This window comes from Mesoplodon mirus (genome assembly GCF_964341445.2).
Source record: "Mesoplodon mirus genome assembly, chromosome: 11".
Lineage (NCBI taxonomy): Eukaryota > Metazoa > Chordata > Mammalia > Artiodactyla > Ziphiidae > Mesoplodon > Mesoplodon mirus.
Window position 1 is genome coordinate 88,335,605 of NC_138987.1, and position 24,839 is coordinate 88,360,443.

The 24,839-nt window shown below is 39.1% G+C and overlaps 2 protein-coding genes across 2 annotated transcripts in view; one reads left to right on the forward strand and one right to left on the reverse strand.

Moving 5' to 3' along the window:
* The window catches only part of PLCZ1 (phospholipase C zeta 1), a gene marked incomplete at both ends in the record, with an annotated part of 48,261 nt that extends 39,651 nt beyond the window's left edge, over positions 1 to 8,610 (forward strand). Inside the window, 2 exons of the mRNA XM_082635602.1 lie at positions 7,603 to 7,752; positions 8,525 to 8,610. Of these exons, the coding sequence (XP_082491728.1) occupies positions 7,603 to 7,752; positions 8,525 to 8,610 (236 nt within the window). The remainder of the gene's footprint in view (positions 1 to 7,602; positions 7,753 to 8,524) is intronic.
* Positions 8,611 to 10,066: 1,456 nt separating this feature from the next.
* LOC309812132 (ADP-sugar pyrophosphatase-like) lies at positions 10,067 to 10,484 on the reverse strand (the record flags this gene model as incomplete). Its single annotated transcript, XM_082635644.1, has 1 exon — positions 10,067 to 10,484. The coding sequence occupies one exon, from the start codon at positions 10,482 to 10,484 to the stop codon at positions 10,098 to 10,100; it is 387 nt and encodes a 128-aa protein (XP_082491770.1). The 3' UTR covers positions 10,067 to 10,097.
* Positions 10,485 to 24,839: the final 14,355 nt, after the last annotated feature.

The following is a 24,839-nucleotide window of genomic DNA, read 5'->3' on the forward strand; positions in this document are numbered from 1 at the left end:
CTTTACAATGGTGTGTTAGTTTCTGCTTTATAACACAGTGAATCAGTTGTATGTATACATACATCCCCATATCTCTTCCCTCTTGGGTCTCCCTCCCTCCCACCCTCCCTATCCTGCCCCTCTAGGTGGTCACAAAGCACCGAGCTGATCTCCCTGTGCTATGTGCCTTCCCACTAACTATCGATTTTACATTTGGTAGTGTACATATGCCCATGCCACTCTCTCACTTTGTCCCAGCTTACCCTTCCCCTTCTCCGTGTCCTCATCATGTTGTTTTGATGAAGCTCAATGAGTTGAAATTGAATAGAAGTAATTCAAGTTTATGGGGAGATTACATCAGACGGGTTGGGTTAGATCAAACAACCCATACAAAGATAACACAAATTTAGTTCTAACTCATGCTTACTCAATGTCTTAGTTCAGGCTGTGTCAGCAGCAACAAAAACAGACTGGTTGGCTTAAAACATAGGAATTTATTTTCCCACAGTTCTAGAGGTTAGAAATCCATGGTCACATTCTGGTGAGGGTCCTCTTCCTGGTTTGTACGCAGCTGTTTTCTCGCTGTATCCTCCTAACATGGCAGAGCCAGATTATTTCTCTTGTGTCTCTCCTTATGAGGGCATTAATCCCATTCTTGGGGGCTCCAACCTCATGACCCAATTAATTCCCCAAGACCCCACCTCAAAATAGCATCACGTTGGGGATAAGGACTTCAGCATCTGAATGAGGGGGCAAAAACATTCATTCCATAGCACTCATACAGTCCATCACACAGGGGCAATAAGCTTCTGTTTATTGGGGTGTGTGTGTGTGTGTGTGTGTGTGTGTATGTGTGTGTGTTAGTTTCTGTTTAAAACAAAGTGAATCAGCTATACATACACATATATCCCCATATCTCTTCCTCTTGCATCTCTCTCCCTCCCACCCTTCATATCCCACCTGTCTAGGTGGTCACAAAGCACCGAGCTGATCGCCCTGTGCTATGCGGCTGCTTCCCACTAGCTATCGGTTTTACATTTGGTAGTGTACATTTGTCAATGCCACTCTCTCATTTTCTCCCAACTTACCCTTCCCCCTCCCCCGTCCTCAAGTCCATTCTCTAGTAGGTCTGCATCTTTATTCCTGTCCTGCCACTAGGTTCTTCATGACCACCTTTTTTTTTTTTAGATTCCATATATATATGTTAGCATACGGTATTTGTTTTTCTCTTTCTGACTTACTTCACTCTTTATGACAGACTCTAAGTCCATCCACCTCACTACAAATAAATCAGTTTTGTTTCTTTTCATGGCTGAGTAATATTCCATTGTATATATGTGCCACATCTTCTTTATCCATTCATCTGTAGATGGACACTTAGGTTGCTTCCATGTCCTGGCTATTGTAAATAGAGCTGCAGTGAACATTGTGGTACATGACTCTTTTTGAATTATGGTTTTCTCAGGGTATATGCCCAGTAGTGGGATTGCTAGGTCGTATGGTAGTTCTATTTTTAGCTTTTTAAGGAACCTCCATACTGTTTTCCATAGTGGCTGTATCAATGTACATTTCCACCTACAGTGTAAGAGGGTTCCCTTTCCTCCACACCCTCTCCAGAATTTACTGTTTGTAGATTTTTTGATGATGGCCATTCTACCTGGTGTGAGGTGATACCTCATTGTAGTTTTGATTTGCATTTCCCTAATGATTAGTGATGTTGAGCATTCTTTCATGTGTTTGTTGGCAATCTGTATGTCTTCTTTGGAGAAATGTCTATTTAGGTCTTCTGCCCATGTTTGGATTGGGTTGTTTATTTTTTTTGATATGAAATTGAATGAGCTGCTGGTAATTTTTGGAGATTAATCCTTCGTCAGTTGCTCAATGCAAATATTTTCTTCCATTCTGAAGGTTGTCTTTTCATCTTGTATATGGTTTCCTTCACTGTGCAAAAGCTTTTAAGTTTCATTAGGTCCCATTTGTTTATTTTTGTTTTTATTTCCATTTCTCTAGGAGGTGGGTCAAAAGGGATTTTGCTGTGATTTAATTCATAGAGTGTTCTTCCTGTGTTTTCCTCTAAGAGTTTTAGAGTGTCTGGCCTTACATTTAGGTCTTTAATCCATTTTGAGTTTATTTTTGTATATGGTGTTAGGGAGGGTTCTAATTTCATTCTTTTACATGTAGCTGTCCAGTTTTCCCAGCAGCACTTATTGAAGATGCTGTGTTTTCTGCTTTGTATATTCTTGTCTCCTTTATCAAAAATAAGGGGACCATATGTGCGTGGGTTTATCTCTGGGCTTTTGATCCTATTCCATTGATCTATATTTCTGTTTTTGTGCCAGTACCATACTGTCTTGATTACTGCAGCTTTGTAGTATAGTCTGAAGTCAGGGAGCCTGATTCCTCCAGCTCCATTGTTCTTTATCAAGATTGCTTTTGCTATTCGGATTCTTCTGTGTTTCCATACAAATTGTGAAATTTTTTGTTTTAGTTCTGTGAAAAATGACATTGGTAGTTTGATAGGGATGGCACTGAATCAGTAGATTGCTTTGGGTAGTATAGTCATTTTCACAATGTTGATTCTTCCAATCCAAGAACATGATATATCTCTTCATCTGTTTGTATCATCTTTAATTTCTCTCATCAGTGTTTTATAGTTTTTGGCATACAGGTCTTTTGTCTCCTTAGGTAGGTTTATTCCTAGATATTTTATTCTTTTTGTTGCAGTGGTAAATGGGAGTGTTTCCTTAATTTCATGTTCAGATTTTTCATCATTAGTGTATAGGAATGCAAGAGATTTCTGTGCATTAATTTTGTATCCTGCTACTTTACCAAATTCATTGATTAGCTCTAGTAGTTTTCTGGAAGCATCTTTAGGATTCTCTCTATATAGTATCATGTCATCTGCAAACAGTGGCAGCTTTATTTCTTCTTTTCCGAAATGGATTCCTTTTATTTCTTTTTCTTCTCTGATTGCTGTGGCTAAAACTTCCAAAACAATGTTAAATAAAAGTGGTGAGAGTGGGCAAACTGGTCTTGTTCCTGATCTTAGTGGAAATGGTTTCAGTTTTTCTCCATTGAGGACTATGTTGGCTGTGGGTTTGTCATATATGGCCTTTATTATACTGAGGTAAGTTCCCTCTATGCCTACTTTCTGCAGGGTTTTTATCATAAATGGGTGTTGAATTTTGTTGAAAGCTTTTTCTGCATCTATGGATATGATCATGTGGTTTTTACTCTTCAATTTGTCAATATGGTGTATCACATTGATTGATTTGCGTATATTGAAGAGTCCTTGCATTTCTGGGGTAAACCTCACTTGATCATGGTGTATGATCCTTTTAATGTGTTGTTGGATTCTGTTTGCTAGTATTTTGTTGAAGATTTTTGCATCTATGTTATCAGTGATATTGGCCTGTAGTTTTCCTTCTTTGTGGCATCTTTGTCTGGTTTTGTTATCAGGGTGATGGTGGCCTTGTAGAATGAGTTCGGGAGTGTTCCTCCCTCTGGTATATTTTGGAAGAGTGAGGAGGATAGGTGTTAGCTCTTCTCTAAATGTTTGATAGAATTCGCCTGTGAAGCCTTCTGGTCCTGGGCTTTTGTTTGTTGGAAGATTTTTAATCACAGTTACAGTTTCAGTGCTTGTGATCAGTCTGCTCATATTTTCTATTTCTTCCTGGTTCAGTCTTGGAAGGTTGTGCTTCTCTAAGAATTTGTCCATTTCTTCCAGGTTGTCCATTGTTTTGGCATACAGTTGTTTGTAGTAATCTCTCATGATCCTTTGTATTTCTGCAGTGTCAGTTGTTACTTCTCCTTTTTCATGCCTAGATCTATTGATTTGAGTCTTCTCCCTTTTTTTCTTGAGTCTGGCTAATGGTTTATCATTTTGTTTATCTTCTCAAGGAAGCAGCTTTTAGTTTTTTTGATCTTTGCTATTGTTTCCTTCATTCCTTTTTCATTTCCTTCTGACCTGGTCTTCATGATTTCTTTCCTTCTGCTAACTCTGTGGTGTTTTTGTTCTTCTTTCTCTAATTGCTTTAGGTGTAAGGTTAGATTGTTTATCTGAGATGTTTCTTGTTTCTTGAGGTAGAATTGTATTGCTATAAACTTCCCTCTTAGAACTGCTTTTGCTGCATCCCATAGGTTTTAGGTCATCGTGTTTTCGTTGTCATTTGTTTCTAGGTGTTTTTTGATTTCCTCTTTGATTTCTTCAACAATCTCTTGGTTATTAAGTAGTGTATTGTTTAGGATCCATCTGTTTGTATTTTTTATAGATTTTTTTCTGTAATTGATATCTAGTCTCATAGTGTTGTGGTTGGAAAAGATACTTGATATGATTTCAGTTTTCTTAAATTTACCAAGGCTTGATTTGTGACCCAAGGTATGATCTATCCTGGAGAATGTTCCATGAGCACTTGAGAAGAAAGTGTATTCTGTTGTTTTTGGATGGAATGTCCTATAAATATCAATTAAGTCCATCTTGTTTAATGTATCATTTAAAGCTTGTGTTTCCTTATTTATTTTCATTTTGGATGATCTGTCCATTGGTGAAAGTGGGGTGCTAAAGTCCCCTAGTATGACTGTGTTACTGTCGATTTCCCCTTTTATGGCTGTTAGTATTTTCCTTATATATTGAGGTGCTCCTTTGTTGGGTGCATAGATATTTACAATTGTTATATCTTCTTCTTGCATTCATCCCTTGATCATTATGTAGTGTCCTTCTTTGTCTCTTATAACAGTCTTTATTTTAAAGTCTATTTTTTCTGATATGAGAATTGCTACTCCAGCTTTCTTTTGATTTCCTTTTGCATGGAATATCTTTTTCTGTCCCCTCACTTTCAGTCTGTATGTGTCCCTAGGTCTGAAGTGGGTCTCTTGTAGATAACGTATGTACAGGTCTTGTTTTTGTATCCGTTTAGGCAGTCTGTGTCTTTTGGTTGGAGCATTTAATCCATTTACATTTAAGGTAATTATCGATATGAATGTCCTATTACCATTGTAGGCCTTTTCTTTCTCCTGTGTTTCCTGACTAGAGAAGTTCCATTAGCATTTGTTGTAAAGCTGGTTTGGTGGTGCTGAATTCTCTTAGCTTTTGCTTGTCTCTAAAGTTTTTAATTTGTCCATCGAATCTGAATGAGATCCTGCTGGGTAGAGTAATCTTGGTTGTAGGTTTTTCCCTTTCATCACTTTGATCGCATGTCCTGCCACTCCCTTCTGGCTTGCAGAGTTTCTGCTGAAAGATCAGCTGTTAACCTTATTGGGATTCCCTTGTATGTTTTTGTTTTTTTTCCCTTGCTGCTTTTAATATTTTTTCTTTGTAATTTGTGATAGTTTGATTAATATGTGTCTTGGCGTGTTTCTCCTTGGATTTACCCTGTATGGGACTCTCTGAGCTTCCTGGACTTGATTATCTCCTTTCCCATATTAGGGAAGTTTTCAAATATAATCTCTTCAAATATTTTCTCAGTCCCTTTCTTTTTCTCTTCTTCTTCTGGGACCCCTATAATTTGAATGTTGGTGTGTTTAAGGTTGTCCCAGAGGACTCTGAGATTGTCCTCAATTCTTTTCATTCTTTTTTCTTTATTCTGCTCTGCAGTAGTTTTTTCCACTGTTTTTTTTTTTTTTTTTTTTTTTGCGGTACGCGGGCCTCTCACTGTTGTGGCCTCTCCCACCGCAGAGCACAGGCTCCGGACGCGCAGGCCCAGCGGCCATGGCTCACGGGCCCAGCCGCTCCGCGACACGTGGGATCCTCCTGGACCGGGGCACGAACCCGCGTCCCCTGCCTCAGCAGGCAGACTCTCAACCACTGCGCCACCAGGGAAGCCCTGCAGGTTTGTAGTTTCCATTGTTTTTGGTGTCTGCCAGTCGGTAAGGTTGGTTCAGTGGGTTGTGTATGCTTCCCAGTTGAGGGGACTGTTGCCTGTGTTCTGCTGGATGAGGCTGGATCTTGTCTTTCTGGTGGGCAGGACCATGTCCGGTGGTGTGTTTTGGGGTGTCTGTGAACTTATCGTGATTTTAGGCAGCCTCTCTGCTAATGTGTGCGGTTGTGTTTCTTTCTTGCTAGTAGTTTGGCATAGGGTGTCCAGCACTGTAGCTTGCTGGTCGTTGAGTGCAGCTGAGTCTTGACGTTGAGATGGAGATCCTGGGAGATTTTTGCTGCTTAATATTACGTGGAGCTGGGAGGTCTCTGGTGGACCAGTGTCCTGACCCTGGCTCTCCGACCTCAGAGGCACAGGCCTGACACCCTGCCAGAGCACCAACCCTGTCCACCACATGGCTCAGAATAAAAGGGAAAAAGAAAGAAAGAAAGAAAGAAAGAAAGAAGTTAAGAAAGGAAGAAAGAAAGAAAGAAAAATAAAATAAAATAAGGTTATTACAATAAAAAATAATTATTTAAAAAATTTAAAAAGTAATTAAAAAGAAAGAAAGAAAAAAGACAGCCACCAAACCAAAAATCAAATCCGCCAGTGATAACAAGTGCTAAAAACTATACTAAAAAAAAAAAAAAAAAAAAGGACAGACAGAACCCTAGGACAAATGGTAAAAGCAAAGCTATACAGACAAAATCACACACAGAAGCATACACATACACACTCACAAAAAGAGAAAAAGAAAAAATATATATATATCATTGCTCCCAAAGTCCAGCACCTCAATTTGGAATGATTTATTGTCTATTCATGTATTGCACAGATGCAGGGTACATCAAGTTGATTGTGCAGATTTAATCTGCTGCTCCTGAGGCTGCTGGGAGAGATTTCCCTTTCTCTTCTTTGTTCGCACAGCTCCTGGGGTTCAGCTTTGGATTTGGCCCTGCCTTTACGTGTAGGTCGCCTGAGGGTGTCTGTTCCCTTTTGGGAAGTCTGAGGTCTTCTGCCAGCATTCAGTAGGTGATCTGTATGGGTTGTTTCCACATGTAGATGTATTTCTGATATATTTGTGGGGAGGAAGGTGATCTCTAGTCTTACTCTTCCCGCCATCTTGAAGCTCCTCCTTGACTTTGGATTTTAAAATGAGCAGTTAGTCAAAAGAAGGATCAGGAGCTGACTTGAGAGCAAACATTAGTGAGCTCTCATTCCAACAACTGTCTATAGAGCTCTTCTCATAATAGGACCTGATATAGAAAAATGATGTTGTTTAACTTCCTCATGTCTCAGTTTCTTTGTTAATAAAATGCTGGAACACAACAGTCATATTGTGTTAGTGAAATGTTTCCGTTCTGAAATCAGACTCCATTTGTTTGACTTCCTGCCCGAGCACTTAATGGCTATTTATGTGAAACCCTTCGGAGCTTATGTAACATCTTTGTGGCTCAGTTTTCTCATCTGTAAATGTGGATAGAAATAATCCTAATAGGGTTTTTGTGAGGATTAAATGAGATTATCTGCTTAAATTTTTCAGAATATTGCCCAGAAATTGTAGACACTTAATAAGTGTTATTATTGTCATTATTATTCCTTTCTCATTGGGTTCATTAAAAATTTAAGTGCTTTAAACCCCAAGCTTTTATTATTACTATTAAAAGTGTTGAAAATAAGAATTTTAGAGAACAGATATTATGCATTTTTGTCTAGGGGTGGTGTTTAATTTTTTTTTTTTGGTTGTATCTCTTTCTTTATATTTCAGCTTTTAGTCCAAGATGGAATGAAGCATTCACATTTATTATTCAGGTGCCAGAATTGGCATTGATACGTTTTGTTGTTGAAAATCAAAGTTTAGTAGCTGGAAATGAATTTCTTGGGCAATATACTCTACCAGTTCTATGCATGAACAAAGGTAATATTCCTAAAAGTAAGATGACTGTGCTAATGTTTATATATAATTGGAGTTTACCAAAGACACGCTTTTATATACCAAATAACTCTCTCCATGACAGTCAGATGTAAAGGAAAATTTATGTATTGACACATACTTTCTCCCAGTGGAATTACAGAAATGTGTTCTGATACAGAAGGTGGGGTTGGGGAGTGGGATTTCTAGGAAGACGAATTAGACAAACTTGGCTTGTATGAGAATTTCTCTACATGGACATAGCTCTCTTGTTTCAGTTAAGAGTAGGCATGGCTACCGTGAAGGAATGAAGGATGGGAACTGCACAGAAGGGAGAAGCAGTGAGTCCTTCTTCCCACCTGAGGAGATACTGGGAGCCCAAGACTCTCTTTTCTTGATTCTTTCCAGGGCTGCCTTGCAGTTACCTTTCAGGGGTGACTTACACTGTGCTCCCAATTCTATCCTTATTTTTTATTTTTCTACCACCATCTGAGATGTACCTAGGAAACAGCCTTTCTGAAGCAGAAGGGTGGTGGCTAATTTTGGAGACGCTGCACTTTGAGGGAGGAGAAGTGTGAGCTGTGTGGTGTTTAGTAGGAAGTCGGGATAGAAACTTCAAATATTTTACTTCGGGGGAAAATTAATATATGGGATGGAATATAACTACATAGTCCTAGCTTTTATATGTGCTTACTGTATTACTTCTCAGGAGCACTACTGGGGCCACTGTTGATGAATTTATTTTTATTGTTCTAATCAAATGTGATTCTTTTTGCAGGTTACCGTCGTGTTCCTCTGTTTTCCAAAATCGGTGAGAGTCTTGAGGCTGCTTCCCTGTTTATCTATGTTTGGTATGTCAGATAGCAGCTAATGGTGCCAGACACAGCATTAGCTGTACATCACAATAAAACAGCCAGAATGGGTGTCCATATCTTTCTCCTTTTTTTCTAACATAAAGCAAAATAATTATTTTGAGATATTGAGCCAGTGCACTTTTAAATATGCAAAATAGAACAGTGGAAACAAAACAGAAACTTCAGAGGGTCCCGACAGTATGGCATTCTCGTCAGCCAATTTCTCCTGCCCCTCTGCTGCTGAGGCTGCTCTTTCAACTTGCTTGTATCATGTTTAATTAGTAGAATTTACAAGATGCTAAAATATGTCTGATTGTATAAGATAGGTTGGCAAGTATTTGGCAGTATAAAAGAAGTATGAAATCTAGGAGTGTTTTAATTTCTAGACACCCACTACTACATATGGTAGTAAGAAGGAATTAGATTCCCAGGTGCTTGGTGCCCTTTTGAATCCTGGAGAGCAATTAGCCTCTGCATTCTCAGACTAGTTCTCAGATGCTGTGCACTGGATTGAGTACCCTGTAATTATACAGACATTCTTATGAGTGCATATGATTTTGATTTGCATTCAAACTGCCTCCAGACTCCGTACCTATAAAAAAGATCTACTATGGGGACTTACATGCTTGGATCTCTGAATGAATTTTCAGTGTTTCTGAATCTGCACTAAATGCACATTGAAGGTTGCCTCTTGGTCAGAGATGAGATTCCTGTGCTGTTGCATATGCTGGGCTTCTCACCATCAGTAGGACTTTGCTTTACTAAATGTCATATGTAGAAGAATATGGTTCATTATTAACTGTTTTTCAAAAAACCAGGCATACTAATACTTGTTCTATCACATTGTTGCATGGTAGTGAGATGAAATCACCAGTACAATTTTTGACAAATTAGGGGGCCCTCTTAGGTATTTGTTGAAATTAAATCTGAATTTATAACTAAAATAACAAAAACGATTCTTTGTTTGAGATGTTTACTAATGCATTATCAGTTGATGGCCGAAAAAATATACAAAAAAATCACATCTACCCTGTTTTACTATTATCATGGTTTAGCCTCAGAACTAAATATTTGAAATAAAAATGCCACTGGGGTGGGAACAGATGTATGTGTATGACTGATTCACTTTGTTATAAAGCAGAAACTAATAAAAAATTAAAAAAAAAAAAATGCCACTGGGAATTCAAATATCCAACCCATAAGGAGTCAGATGTCCCAGATTACTCAGTGCATAGTCATTCAGATCCTCACTCACGGGCTCTCTGGATTTAAGGTTAGGGTACAGTCTCCCCAGGAGGGACACACAGCCAGTTCTCAGAGGCCTGCTTCTATTTTGCCAGATTACAGGAGGGTCTTTACTTATTAATTTATTTATATTGCTTTTATTTTATGAAAAAGCTAATTTCAAATCTACATTAAAACTAAGCTGAATACAAACTCTTAGTGAAGGAGGTCTGGTGGTTCTGTTTACAAAAACGTGGCCACTGTCCTTTGCCCTTAAAACTTCAGGAAGGGCCCTTCAAATGGCTTCGTGTTTGAATGTTTCAGTGCCAGAGGGTACGAATAGACTCTGGTGTCCACTGTCAGATGTTCATCAGCTACCAGAGCATCACGTCTCTTCAGCAGGTCATTCTTTGGTAAGGAAATTACTTCAGCAAAATCCCCATCTCCTGGCTTTGGCTTAGCATCATCTCCATTGATAGTTACTGTCACGATGTGTGTGGTACAGTTTGACAAACCTGGATCCATACGTACAGGTGGAGAACATTCAGCAACATCACCCTTATAGCCAGTTTCTTCCTCAAGCTCCCAAATAGCAGCTGCTTCTGGGCTTTGGTTGTCATCGATGAGACCCATGGGGAATTCAAGGCAGCAGCCTCCCATTGGTGGTTGGAACTGCTTCACCAGAATGATACGTTGGTAAACGAAGGGTTGTTTGCAGCACTGAGGTAACCACCACCCCATCAGCTGACTGTCCTTACATGGTTGTGTGCTTCCCAGTTTCCCAAGTTCTTGTTAGATCAGTAGGATCCCTATGAGTTGTTTTTTTAAGTGTGACCCATTTCAGAAGGATCTTATTTATAATATCTATGTTCAACCTAATAGCAGGTGAGATGTTCAACCCATTAACCCAAGGATTTAACCTTCTCTAAACCCCTAAAGCCTTTTGAAGATCTGGAATTTCATGAGGCTTAAAGACTTTGATCACATGAGTTTTGCAAAAGAGTTCATTAATTCTTGCAGCAGGAAAAACTTATTTCTCATTTATACCAATAAGATTTGAAATAAGGAAAAAGGATGTATTTCCTTTTCTCATTTTTCTTCAGGTACCACTCAAACTCAACTCACTAACTGTGAAGACAAAATCTATCTTTTTTTAAATATTCCTAATTCACTTGTAGAAAAATAATAGTGTTGAGGAGCAGAAGAAAACGTAAGAAACAGCTAAAATGAACCCCTGGGCTGTGGTAACAGAAGATCTTTTAACTTTTAAACTCTTAGTTTAAATGTCAGTTCCTCAGGGAAGCCATCCATGATCTCCTAGATTATTAGGTTACATTCCTTGGTTTATGTTTCCATACAACTGATTAAAGTGACAGCTAGGAGGTGACTTTGTGCTCTCAGGGAGGCCTTGGTGTTGCTAAGAGCTGGCCTGACACTCACAGTCAGGCCGTGGTGTTCGTCTGCCAAACCTGAACAGTTTCACATCAGTACCCGACAAGGCCACTCTGTGACCACAATGGGTAAGGAGAAAAACAGAACCAGTCTGTAATCATGACAGAGCATCTGACAAAAGCATGAATATTGTCCAAACAAAAAAGTGCCAAACAGTCCCCAGGAAACATGAATGACTGTCAGATTCTTCACCTACTTCCTTGAACCCTCTCCCAAATCATCTGACACAAGCCTGAATCCAACAGTAAGTCCTTTCCAACACCCCTTCACTGAGACACCCCATGGTTCTTCATTTGTGTGTCTCCCTCATTGCAATGAAGAATCGACCTACTGTGTGTGTTTCTGGTGGTCTTTGGCTGGAAGGCATTAACATAAACCTGGACTCTTCCTTTTGTTACTCTCATTACCTTGTAGTGATTAGTGACAGGAAAGTTTTGTTATGTTGTTAATTTTGACCTTTACTTTTTTTCTGCTTCTGGTTGTTTAGAGCCTCAAATAGAAAACATGCAGAGTACAATCTAGACTTACCCTGACTTTTGTTTGGGGGATGGTGACCACGGGAGGCCACTGATGTTGATTGCTGAGACATAAAGTTGCCCTATTTTTGAAAAGAAGAGTGGAGAAACTCCCTGTAGCTGTAAAAAGGAGGTCTTTATTTTAATTTTGGGTAGGGGGGCATGTATGGTGTTTTTGAGGGATGCAGACACATGCACCCTAGATAGTGCCTCGAGGGGTTCCACTCAAAACCTTTATGCAAATTTCAGGGGTTATTTGGGAGCCACAATGGCAAAAAGCTCATGTTGTGGATTAGGATCCAGAAAATGGAATCGCTTACATTTAGTGAAGCCCTTATGGGCTTGAACAATGAACATTTTATTGGGAGAATATATGAACTGGATTCCATTTTTCAGGAGTTATTAAAAGTCCATATTTTTGGATAGTGCATAAACATTTGTTGAATTACATTTCTTTCAAAGGAATAACCCTCTGGAAATATTTGTACCAGCAAAGAAAACATTCTTATGATGCATTCTGGATTCTTAGGCCATGAAGTTTGAGCCCTCTGTAGTATTCAGAGTTAAGCTCTTTTTACCAGCCACTAGAAATTTTCATTTAAAACACCAAAGGGGTAGATTAAAGTGGAATTTGAGCTTATGAGAGATTGGTCTTCTCCGTGTCTTGCATTCTTACACACCAGCTGGACACGTGGTGGTGATGGTGGTAGTGGTGGGAGTTGGTGTTAAATTCCTTAAAAACCTACACATTTTCAGGGGCTAGTGCCCTCTTTCTACTTCCCATTTGTATGCAATTTAACTTTCACACTTTCAGTCACTATTCCTATTCTTCTCCCAGGACAGTCCCTTTTCTAACATGAGAGTTCCATCTCTGAAATGTTAGCAGTGCCTAACATGTGCCTGATATTAAACAGAAATTAGGGAATTCCCTGGAAGTCCAGTGGTTAGGACTCCCCACTTTCACTGCTGAGGGCCCGACCGGGTCGAGGAGCTAAGATCCAGCAAGCTGCACGGCAGAGCCTAAGTAAGTAAATAAATAAATAAACAAATAGAAAATAACCTAAATCCTTGGAGCAATCCTACATTTTATTGTTAATGTAACAGGCTCAGAAACACTGAGTTGCCTAAAGTCTATAGTAAATGACAGAAACACGGTTATTGACCCAAGGCAATCAGGGAAACAAAAGTTGATTAAGTTACACAATATACAAAAATTAGCTCGAATGGATATTAGACTTAAATGTTGAATGATAGTGTTTACCAGTTTATTTGCTGTTTTTGGTGGAGGGATAGACCTTTGGAGGGAGTTTCCTACTCCATCATTTTTGCTGATGTCATTTTCCACCAATATTATTAACATATTCAATTAGTATAATACTTTTATTACAATGAATGAACCAATATTACTACATTATTATTAACTGAAGTCCATACTTTATTCACATTTCCTTACCTTTTACCTAATGTCACTTTTCTGTTCCTGGGTCCCATCTACAATTCACATTACACTTACTAGTCATATTTACTGAGGCTGCTCTAGGTTGTGACAGTTTCTCACACATTCTTTGTTTGTGATGAACTTGATGGTTTTGAGAACTACTAGTCATGTATTTGGTAGAATGTCTGTCAGTTGGGTTTGAATAATGCTTTTCTCATGATTAGACCAAGGCTACAAGTTTTTGGAAGGAAGACCTCAGAGGTGAAGTGCCACTTTCATAAATCTTATCAAAGGTGCATTCTATCAGCATGACTTTTCACTGTTGTTATGGACGTTTATTACCTGATTGAAGTAGAGTTTGTCAAGTTTCTCCTCTGTAAATTTCTGTTTTCCCTGCTTTTCATGCCATACTCTTTGGGAGGAAGTCACTATGTGCAGCCCACACTTAAAGAGTTGGTAGTTACGTTTTACCTTCTAGAAGGCAGAGTATCTATATAAATTGTTTGGAATTCTTCTACATGGTAGATTCAAACCTCCCGCCCCCCATTTATTTATTTAATCAGTCATTTATATCAGTATGGGTTTATGGATAACTATTTTATACTTTGAATTATAATCTAATACTCCTTTCCCAACTTGGTCCAGCCTTGATCAATGAGAGCTCTTCCAGTTGGCACCTGTGTCCTAGGGAATATTTTTCGCCCCCATCACTTCATTTGTTTTACTTGGAGGATCACTGGCAGCATATTCCTTACCTGAAGTTGCAGTTGACATGTGTGAACAGTAAGATTCTGGTGATAATTAATATTTTTGCCATCTGATCTTCAAAACACTTTCATATCTCACTTTTAAAACTTCCTAAGTCTTGAAGAGTATTTTCTTCATTTAAAGTCTTTTTTTCTCATGACATGAAGTTAGGCTTTGGTATTTTTTTCCCCTCTTATTGTTTCCATATTCTTTTCAGATCATTTGAGCTGTATTTCTGACTTTTTATTCAGCTTCATCTTTTGGTCTCTTTACTTCCATAGCTCACATAGGATAACATTGTTTCCTGGACCTGAGTGCCTTTTTTACTTTTCCTTTCCCTTTGCTCTCTGGCCCAGGAATTTGTTTTTCTTTCTACTCTCAAAGTTTTGTCTTAAGAAAGATGAAGTCAGTGAATTCTATGTTTGTTCCACATCCCTTGTTCAAACAAGCCTTGACCATCTTGATCCTCTTGAGTAGGTTAGTCCCACCTAAAAGATAATATTCCTTTCAGACCAACATTTGCTCCATACCAAGTCTTGACCTGTAACCATCCTGTCTGATTTCCCTTCAGTAAGTCCTCTCTTTGTTTCATTTTCCCTTAGAGTACCAGTTCCAGAGATTTTCCAAATATGTTTCCCTAGGCCCCCTTGGCAATACTTCTGTTCCTTTGAAAGTTACATAATAATTCTTGGAGTCTTTTACACCTGTTTTCCTGGGTTTCCCTCTCAAATATGACCAGATTTTCTTAATCACTTAATCACTCCGTCTCAGTTTTTAAGGGGTGGTTTCCCAGTTCCAGTTGTTCTTACAAAATGCTACTGCTTTATGAGGGATCTTTTTAAATTTTTCTAATTTTAGTTCTCTCCAGGATGTCATTATATCTGCTCTCCAAGGCCTTTCTTCTTTTTATCTGATTGATTTTTTAGGTACCCGTCCTCCCTTCTGAACTAGTAACAACTGAAATGTATTGCCCTTTTCTGTTACCTTTTTCAAGAGAAACTGGATTTAAGTCCATCACCTTTTTAACTTTGTAGTTCTTTCTCCTGGCTCTTAACATCTCATTTCCCCTTCATATCTGCCCAGCTTATGTTGTAAGATTATTTTCTTTTTTGTTTTTTTCTTTTATGTTGTAAGATTTTTTTCCAATATTTCTTTCAAGGAAATATCATTCTCATTACTACTCTGTTTGATGTCTTTTATTTTATTTTCCTTCTTCTACTACTTTTGTTCTGATGGTAAGAAATTCCAGTTCCTTCTTGATTCCTGGGGTAAATCAGAATTTCAGAGCCAGAGGCTGATGGGCACAGACCTTTAAATTGCTTTCCCAGTTTTGAGGCATTTAATAATCTCAGTCAGTTATATTTTGACCTCAGCCTAGGAAGAGGGCATAGTCTCTTTATAAAAAGAATCCCCATTCTTTTTGATTTACATATTAATAAAATCCACATCCCTTCTATGATTGGGGGTATGGTTCAGACCTCCAAACTCTAATACTTTCTTTAATTTTCAATGCAGAGTCTCCTTGAGACTGTGTTGTTTCTGTAACTGAAGGCTGTGGACATGACACACGAATTCAAGTTTGGTCTTGTTTCCTCCACTGCTGTTACCCTAAGGTCACTTCAAAATAAGACACACACACACACATGAACATGAGCACAGTTTGAGAAAGTTGATACAGTAGGCAAGCATACATGTCTCTGGAGTTAAGAATTTTAAGCTTTAACTTTACTAGAGCTTGTAGCACAATTTGAATTCTGCCACTGTTTAAGATTTCTGGCCTAGTTGTTTTGAGATGTAGCTGAGAAATCCATTAAAGAAAGCAGCCGATTTTTTTTTTATCACCTAATGCTTAAAAAGCTTATTTAAGAAAATTTTAAAAGGGTTATCTTTATTTTGTTCTAAGGACTAAACCTTACGAGGTCTGACTCATTAATGCCTAACGTTTAATGTTACATCCCTTTAATGATAAAAAACAGTCAGTTGGTGCAATCTAAGCCATTATAACCAAGGTTAATAAATCCACCTGGCCCATTCTTACCAAAGCCTGAAGTCTAAGCAGTGTCTCTTGGTCTGCTGAAACTTCTGTGTTAATGCTGTGCTTGCCCCAACATTTTTTTTAGAAGAAAAAACATTAGGTTTAATTGGTTTATCTAAGATATATTGACAGCATACAGGATCCTATGCTAAGAAATAAAATATATCTTTTTTGTGACACGTGTTACAATATGAGAGTTAAAGTTGCTGGTCAATTGCTTTAATCACTAGAATTTCTCCCATGTGCTATTAAATCTTCACTGTGGGCCTTGATAATGTGTCAATAGTGGTAGCTCTTCAGTAATCCATTTCCTCTGGGAATCAAGTCCTGACCTTCAACCATATTTGCTAGAAATGAGTCTGTCACCACAACCCCTTAATTGTTTGGTAGCAGTAGCCACATCATATCTGTGATCCTCAGTTTCTTTTAGCCTGTGCTTTTTGAGATGTCTTAATTTTCTGTGGAAGTTTCTCAGGGATTTTGAAGATGAGAATGGAGGGGCGGGGATTGATGGGGTGACCAACTGTCCAATGCTTCCAGTCCCTCACATCTGCTTAACTTAAAAATCTCCCGTCCTCCCCAGATGTGTGTATATACATTCCATTCAAGAATTCATCTGAGTGGAAAGTTTATGCTGCTAGGAGATATTTGAATGTTACTACTCTGTAAAACTGTAATAATCTCCCCTTTCCCCATCTCATTGGACTTCATATAAAAAGCAAATAAAATATAGATATAAAAAGGCTAGAAGAGCTGTAAAACATGATATGAATGAGAGTTAAGACTAGGAGCCTTGTTTTTCTTGTTCACCGGTGTGTCATTCAATCATTTCTTCAGGCATTAATTTATAAAGGCTTATTGAGCATCTACTACATACCAGATAGTTGTCAGGGCTGGAACAACAAAACAAATGAAGATTCAGTGTTAAATTTGTTTGGTAGGGCTGCCGAAACAAAGTACCACAAACTGGGTGACATAAACAACAGAAATTTTTTTGTCTCACAGTTCTGGAGGGTAAAAGTCTGAAATTAAGGGGTTAGCTCCTTCTGACAATCTGTTCCATTCATCTCTCCTAGCTTTGGGTAGTTTGCTGGTGTTCCTTGGCTTATAGATGTATCACTTCAATCTCTATGTCATGTTTTCATATGGTGTTCCCTCTAGGTTTGGGTCTGTGTCCAAATTTCCTCCTTTCATAAGGACACCAGTCATATTGGATTAGGAGCCCACCCTACTCTAGTATGACCTCATCTTAACTAACTACATCTACAGTGACCCTATTTCCAAATAAAGTCATATTTTGAGGTTACAGGTGGTTAGGACTTATAAATTTGGAGGACACAGTTCAATCTGTAACACCTACCTACTATCTGCCTAAATTTAAAAGTTATAAATAAAGCTAAGAAGCCATTAAATACAATATGATTTGTTCTTCATAAACACCTGGAAGGACAGCTTTTTTTTTTTTTTTTGGCGGTACGCGGGCCTCTCACTGTTGCGGCCTCTCCCGTTGCGGAGCACGGGCTCCGGACGCGCAGGCTCAGCGGCCATGGCTCACGGGCCCAGCCGCTCTGCGGCATGTGGGATCCTCCCGGACCGGGGCACGAACCCGTGTCCCCTGCATCGGCAGGCGGACTCTCAACCACTGCGCCACCAGGGAAGCCCGGAAAGACAGCTTTTAATTGAGAATTCTTGGATGTCTTGGAGATCCATGTTGGATTATGGTGACCTAAAGAGGGCTGTCTCCTCTCCTGGAGCACTCTATATGCCCTGCTTTTTCTTCCTACCTCTGGGCCCTTCCTGCACTGTCAGTGGCCTCATGCACATTTGTGGACATACCAGCTGAAACATTCAAGCTGCATCCGTATACACTGCAAGCAGCCTGCCCTCGGCCACCACTAGAGCCTAGGCATTGTTCACCCTGGTGGTGATGTCTGACTTCAGGTCAGTGAACCCTTAGAAGGCCTGCAAACACTCTTCAGGCAGGGAATTCAGGGGTCATGTGTACCTAGAATGTGGTCTAGAATGAGGCTTTTGGGTGTGGCTGAGTCACAACTGGAGGAAGTAGGATTCTCCAAGGAGAGCACACCAGGGCAAGGACTCCTCTTGCCTGGATCCAATGCTGTACTGTCAGTGAACAAAACCTCTTTAGAGCCTTGTGTTTTAGTGAAAGAATACTAAACATAAATTATAAGCAAAAGAGGGCTTCCCTGGTGGCGCAGTGGTTGAGAGTCCGCCTGCTGATGCAGGGGACATGGGTTCGTGCCCCGGTCCGGGAAGGTCCCACATGCTGCGGAGCGGCTGGGCCTGTTAGCCATGGCTGCTGGGCCTGCGCATCCGGAGCCTGTGCTCCGCAGCAGGGGAGGCCACAACAGTGAGAGGCCCGCGTATCGCAAAAAAAAAATAATAATAAGCAAAAGAAATAAGTAAATCATATAGAATGTTCAAAGGTGATAAGTATATAAGAAAAAAAAGAGCAGAGTGGGAAGGATCTGGCATGTTTCTGGGGACAGGGCAGGTTACAATATGACACAGAGTGGTCCAGACAGGCCTGTCAGAGATGGAAACATTTGACCAAGACTTGAAAGAGGTGAGAAAATAGGCAAGTGGATGTATGGGATAAAAGCACATTTTAGAAAGAAGGAGCTGTCTGATAAAGATTTCAGGGAAGAAGCATGCCTGGAATGAATGCTCAGGGAATGGAAAGGAGGCCACTGTTTCTTGAGTGTTTTGAGTATAGGAGGATATAATGGGAGTTAAAATCAGAGAGATGGCTGATGCGAGGCCAGATCACATCGGGCTTTTTAGGTTATTTTTATTTTAGGTTATTTTGTGACTGAAAGTTTGTACCTTTTAATCTCCCTCACCTCTTTCATTCTTCCCACAACTTCCTCCCCTCTGGTAACTGCCTATTTGCTCTGTTTTTATGAGTTCTGTTTTGTTACGTTTGTTTGTTCATTTTCTTAGTTAGATTCCACATGTAAGTGAAAATCACACGGTATGGTATTTGTCTTTCTCTGTCTGACTTATTTCACTTAGTATAACACCCTCCAGGTCCATCCATGTTGTTGCAAATGGCAAGATTTCATTATTTTTTTAGACTGAGTCATATTCCGTTGTAGGTATACACCACATCTCCTTTATTCATTCTCTGATTGGGCACCTAGGTTATTTCCGTATCTTGGCTATTGTAAATAATGCTGAAATAAACATAGGGGTGCATATATCTTTTCTAATTAGTGTTTTTGTTTTCTCTGGAAAATACCCAGAAGTGGAATTGATGGATTGTGTAGTTCTATTTTTAATTTTTTGAGGAACCTCCATACTGTTTTCCATAGTGACTGCACCAATTTACATTCCCACCAACAGTCTATGAAGGTTCCCTTTTTCCACATCCTTGCCCACACTTGTTATTTGTTGTCTTTTTGATAGCAACTATTCTGACACGTGTGAGGTGATAACCCTTTGTGGTTTTAATTTGAATTTCCCTGATGATTAGTGATGTTGAGCATCTTTTCATGTGTCTTTTGCCTATCTGTATGTCTTCTTGGGGAAAATGTCTTTTAAAAAGTTCTTCTGACCATTTTTTAAATGGGAAAAATGTCTTAAAAGTTCTTCTGACCATTTTTTAAATGTGTTGTTGTTTTTTTAATGTTGAGTTGTATGTGTTCCTCGTATATTTTGGATTTTAACCCCTTATCAGATATATAATTTGCAAATATCTTCTCCCATTCAGTAGGTGGCCTTTTTGTACTGTTGATAGTTCCTTCACTGTGAAAAACTTTTTAAATTTGATGTAGTCCCATTTGTTTACTTTTGCCTTTGTTTCCCTTGCCTCAGGAGACAGATTCAAAACAATAAGCCTAAGGCCAATGTCAAATAGCATACTACCTATGTTTTCTTCTAGGATATTTATGGTTTTAGGTGTTACACTAAGTCTTTAATCCATTTTGAGTTTATCCTTGTACGTGGTATGAGAAAGTAGTCCAACTTGATTCTTTTGCATGTGGCTATCCAGTTTTCCCAACACCACTTACTGAAGAGGCTGTCTTTTCCCCATTGTATATTCTTGCCTCCTTCATTGTAGATTAATTGCCCGTATAAGTGTGGGTTCATTTCAGGGCTCTCTATTCTGTTCCATTGATTGATGTGGATTTTTTTTTTTTGAGTCACTACTACCATACTATTCTGATTACTGTAGCTTTGTAGAGCACAATACCTCCAGCTTTGTTCTTTTTTCTCAAGATTATTTTGGCTACTCAAGGTCTTTTATGTTTCCAAACAAATTTTAAAATTATTTATTCTAATTCTGTGAAAAATGCCATTGGTATTTTGATAGGAATTGCATTGAATCTGTAGACTACTTTGGGTAATATGGTTATTTTAACAATATTAAATCTTCCAATCCATGAGCACAATATATTTTTCCATTTGTGTCATCTTCACTTTGTTTCATCAATATCATATCGCTTTCTGAGTACAGGTCTTTTACATCCTTGGTAAGATTTATTCCTTGGTATTTTATTATTTTTGATGCAATTGTAAATGGGATTGTCTTCTTAATTTCTCTTTCTGAAATTGTTTCTGTTCATTGTTAGTGTATAGAAATGCAACAGATCTCTATGTTAATTTTGTATCCTGCAACTTTAGAGAATCCATTGATGAGTTCTAATAGTTTTTTGATGGTATCTTTAGGATTTTCAATATACAGTATCATCTTAACTGCAAACAGTGACAGTTTTACTTCTTCCTTTCCAAATTGGATTCCTTTTATTTCTTTGTCTTTTCTGATTAGTTGTGGCTAGGACTTCCAATGTTATGTTGAATAAAATGGTGAGAATGGGCATCCTTGTCTTGCTCCTGATCTTAGAGAAAATGCTTTCAGCTTTTACTGTTATGTTGGCTGTGGGCTTGTCATATATGGTCTTTATTATGTTGAGGTATGTTTCCTCTATACCCACTTTGTTGAACATTTTTTTATCATAAATGGATGTTGAATTGTGTCAAAAGCTTTTTCCACATCTACTGAGATGATCATATGATTTTTATTCCTCAGTTTGTTAATGTGGTGTACCACACTGATTGAGTTCCACTACTCTGTCTTCCAGTTCATTGATTCGTTCCTCTGTAATCTACTGTTGATTCCACCTAGTGTATTTTTTGTTTCAATTATTGTATTCTTCAGTTCTGTTTAGTTTTTTACATTTTCTAACTCTTTGTTGAAATTCTTTTTTTTTTTTTTTTTTTTTTTTTTTTTTTTTTTTTTTTTTTTTGCGGTACGCAGGCCTCTCACTGTTGTGGCCTCTCCCATTGAGGAGCACAGGCTCCCGACGTGCAGGCTCAGCGGCCATGGCTCATGGGCCCAGCCGCTCCATGGCATGTGGGATCTTCCCGGACTGGGGCACGAACCCGTATGCCCTGCATCGGCAGGCGGACTCTCAACCACTGCGCCACCAGGTAAGCCCTCTTTGTTGAAATTCTTACTGTGTTCATCCATTCTTCACTTGAATTGTTTATAATCATTACCTTGAACTCTTTATTGGGTTGATTGCTTATCTCTACTTCACTTGGCTCTTCTTCTAAGGTTTTATCTTGTTCCCTCATTTCAAAAATATTCCTCTGCCACCTCACTTTGTCTGACTCTCTGTTTTATTTCTATGTATTCAGTAAGTCAGATATATTTCCTGGTCTTGGAAAAGTGGCCTTATATAGGAGACATCCTATTGGGTCCAGAAGCACACTCCCCTCTATCACCAGAGCTATATACTCTAGGATTGCCCCCTGTGAGGGCTGAATGGGCCCTTCTGTTGTTGTGGGGCCACCTACTGTGAGCGTGTTCGTAGGCATGACTGCCCCCCAGCCTGTTTGGTGCCAGCCCTGCCTAGTGCAGTGGCTGCCAGCTGCTGGTGGGTGGGCCCAGGTCCTGGGGCTAATAAGCTAGAGGAAGTACTCCAAAATGGCTCTTGCCAGCACCAGTGTCCTTGTGATAGTACAAACTCTCAAAGGCTGCCACCAGCATCTATGTTCCCAGGATGAGTTCCAGTTATAGCTTGCCTTTCCAGGCGGCTCTCCAAGGTCAACTGGTAGGTCTGACCTGGGCTCCTTTCAAACCACTGCTTCAGCTCTAGGTCTCAGGGCATGTGAGAGTTTGTGTGCGCCCTTTAAGAGCAAAGTCTCTTTCCTACAGCCCTCCAATTCTCCTGAATACAAGTCCTGCTGGCCTTCAAAGTCAGATGTTTTGGGGGGCTCATCTTCCCAGTGCGGGGCCCCTGGTCTGGGGAGCTTAGACTCTTTGATCTTTGGGGGGAATGTCTGCAACTGTGATTATCCTCCCACTTGTGGGTCACCTACCCATGGGTGTGGGTGTTGACTATACTGTGTCCATTCCTCCTATTAATCTCATTGTGATTCCTTCTTTATATCTCTAGTTGTAGATATTTTCTGCTAGTCTTCAGATTGTTCTCATTAATAGTTGCTCTGTATGTGGTTATAATTTTGGTGTGCCTGTGGGAGGAGTTGAGTTCAGAGTCTACCTACTGCACCATCTTGGCCACTCCTTGGGCTGAAGTTATAAAACTGTGAAACTGGGAATAATCAGCATACAGATGATATTTAAAACCATCAAAATAGATGAGGTCACTAGGGAGTGAAAGCTGATGGAGAAGAGGACCAAGGAGTAAGTCCTGGACACTCCAACACTGGAGACTGTGGAAAAGAGGATGCTCCTTCACAGAAGACTGAGAAGGAGGGACTGATGTTATATAGAAGGAAAGCACAAAAGGGTGTTGTGTTCTGGAAGCCAAATGAAGAGTATTGAGAAAGAGAGTTATTGATTGTGTCAAATACTGCTGATAGGTAAGCTCAGATCAGGGCTGGAAATTGACTTTTGGATTTAGCTATGTGGAGGTCAGAAGGGACCTTGACAAAAGCAGTTTTGTTGAAGTGTTTGGGACAAACACATCCTTGGAATGGTCTGAGAGAAAGTGAGAGGAGAGAAACTGGAGGCAGAGATTAGAGACAACAATTTTGAAGAATTTTGCTATAAAGAAGATCAGGCCAATTGGATGAGTATTTGGAAGAGAGATGGAGGTGCCAAGAAGTTCTTTATGATGGTTGTACCATCATGTAACTGTGTAACATCATGGTTGTATGCCGAAGTGAATTATCCAGTAGAGAATAAAGAAATGATGCTTTTGAATAGAGGAGAGTTTCAGTAATGTTTGTGAGTAGGTGAGAGGGGCTGGGATCAAATGTACAAGTTGAGAGATTGGTTTTGGGTAGAAACTTGGGTCATTTTTCCATGATAATAAGTAGGAAGGAGGAACATAGAATCTGCTGGGCAGGTAGATGTGCTAGTGGAATATGTAGAGGTTTTCTTTTGACTGATTCCAATTTCTAAGTGAAGTAGGAAACAAAGTCATCAGCTGAGAGTGAGGATTACAGTAGAGGGTGATGAGGTTTCAGCAGAGAGAAGGGTGTGGAATCACTATCTGTTAGAAAAGGGAGAGTGAGTGGACCTGAAACATAGAACCATTGCCCAGAGCATTAGGGCTTACCTGACTCACATGATCATGTATTTGAAATGAGACTACATCAACGCATACCGGGCACTCAAATATTTTCAATGAATAAGTGTACAGTCTTACATGTTTACATGGTTATGCAGATGACCATATAAAAGAGCTTAAATTACTTTTTTATCCACACACAGGAAAACACTGAGTAAAGCAAGGATTTTAGTAATTTAATTGGAAGAAATTTTTAAAAAACGATTTGATTCTCTTAAAGAATGTGGCATAGTGCCTTGAGTTATACCTACTTTGCAGGTGGAAATCTGCAGGATTGTTTACTCTGATCATGATGTATATGAAAGTAGGTTCAGAAGTAAGAAAACTTTTTGTTGTGCAGAGAAGAGGTTTTGATCAGAGGGGAGAGTTTCAGAGTTTGAGATCTTTGAATTAGGAGATAATGAAGTTTAAAATATGAAAATACTTCTGTTTGTGTGAAATCCAGTGATGATGAATTGATTGATGCTGAAGAGGGTGAAAAACTACAAAGTTTCTTCCAAAAATTGGATTTAAGAATTTCAGGCATTTATGTTTGTTTTTTCTGACAGAAATTAAAACAGCATTCTTCTAGAGCTTACTAATCCCCTCAATAAATAAGATTATAAGTGGATATGTAGGTATATATATTTAATTCAAATTTTAAAAATTTGTTACAGATATACTTACGTCTTGAAGTAATTGATGAGATTTGTTTGCTTGTCTTTTTTTGGAAAATACATTTAAAGTATTGCTTTTAACTGTAGGCACATAAAACGTGAACACATGTTTGATTTAAAAGACACATTAAATGTCCTTTTTGTATTTTATACACTGAATTTTACACAATCAATTGGAAAAAAGGTTCTAAGAAAACAATGAAACACAGGTAGAGAACAAATAACTATAAAAGACTGATTCTGATTTATTTTCTTTATGTCCTTAGTACACCATCATGCTACCTTTTTTTTTTTAATTTATTTATTTTTGGCTGTGCTGGGTCTTTGTTGCTGCGAGAGGGCTTTCTCTAGTTGCAGCGAGAGGGGGCTACTCTTCGTTGTGGTGCGTGGGTTTCTTATTGCAGTGGCTTCTTTGCAGAGCACAGGCTCTAGACGCGCGGGCTTCAGTAACTGTGGCGCGTGGGTTTAGTTGCTCCGCGGCATGTGGGATCTTCCTGGACCACGGATCAAACCCGTGTCTCCTGCATTGGCAGGTGGATTCTTAACCACTGCGCCACCAGGGAAGTCCCCACCATGCTATCTTTGATAACAAAAATGTCCTGATCTT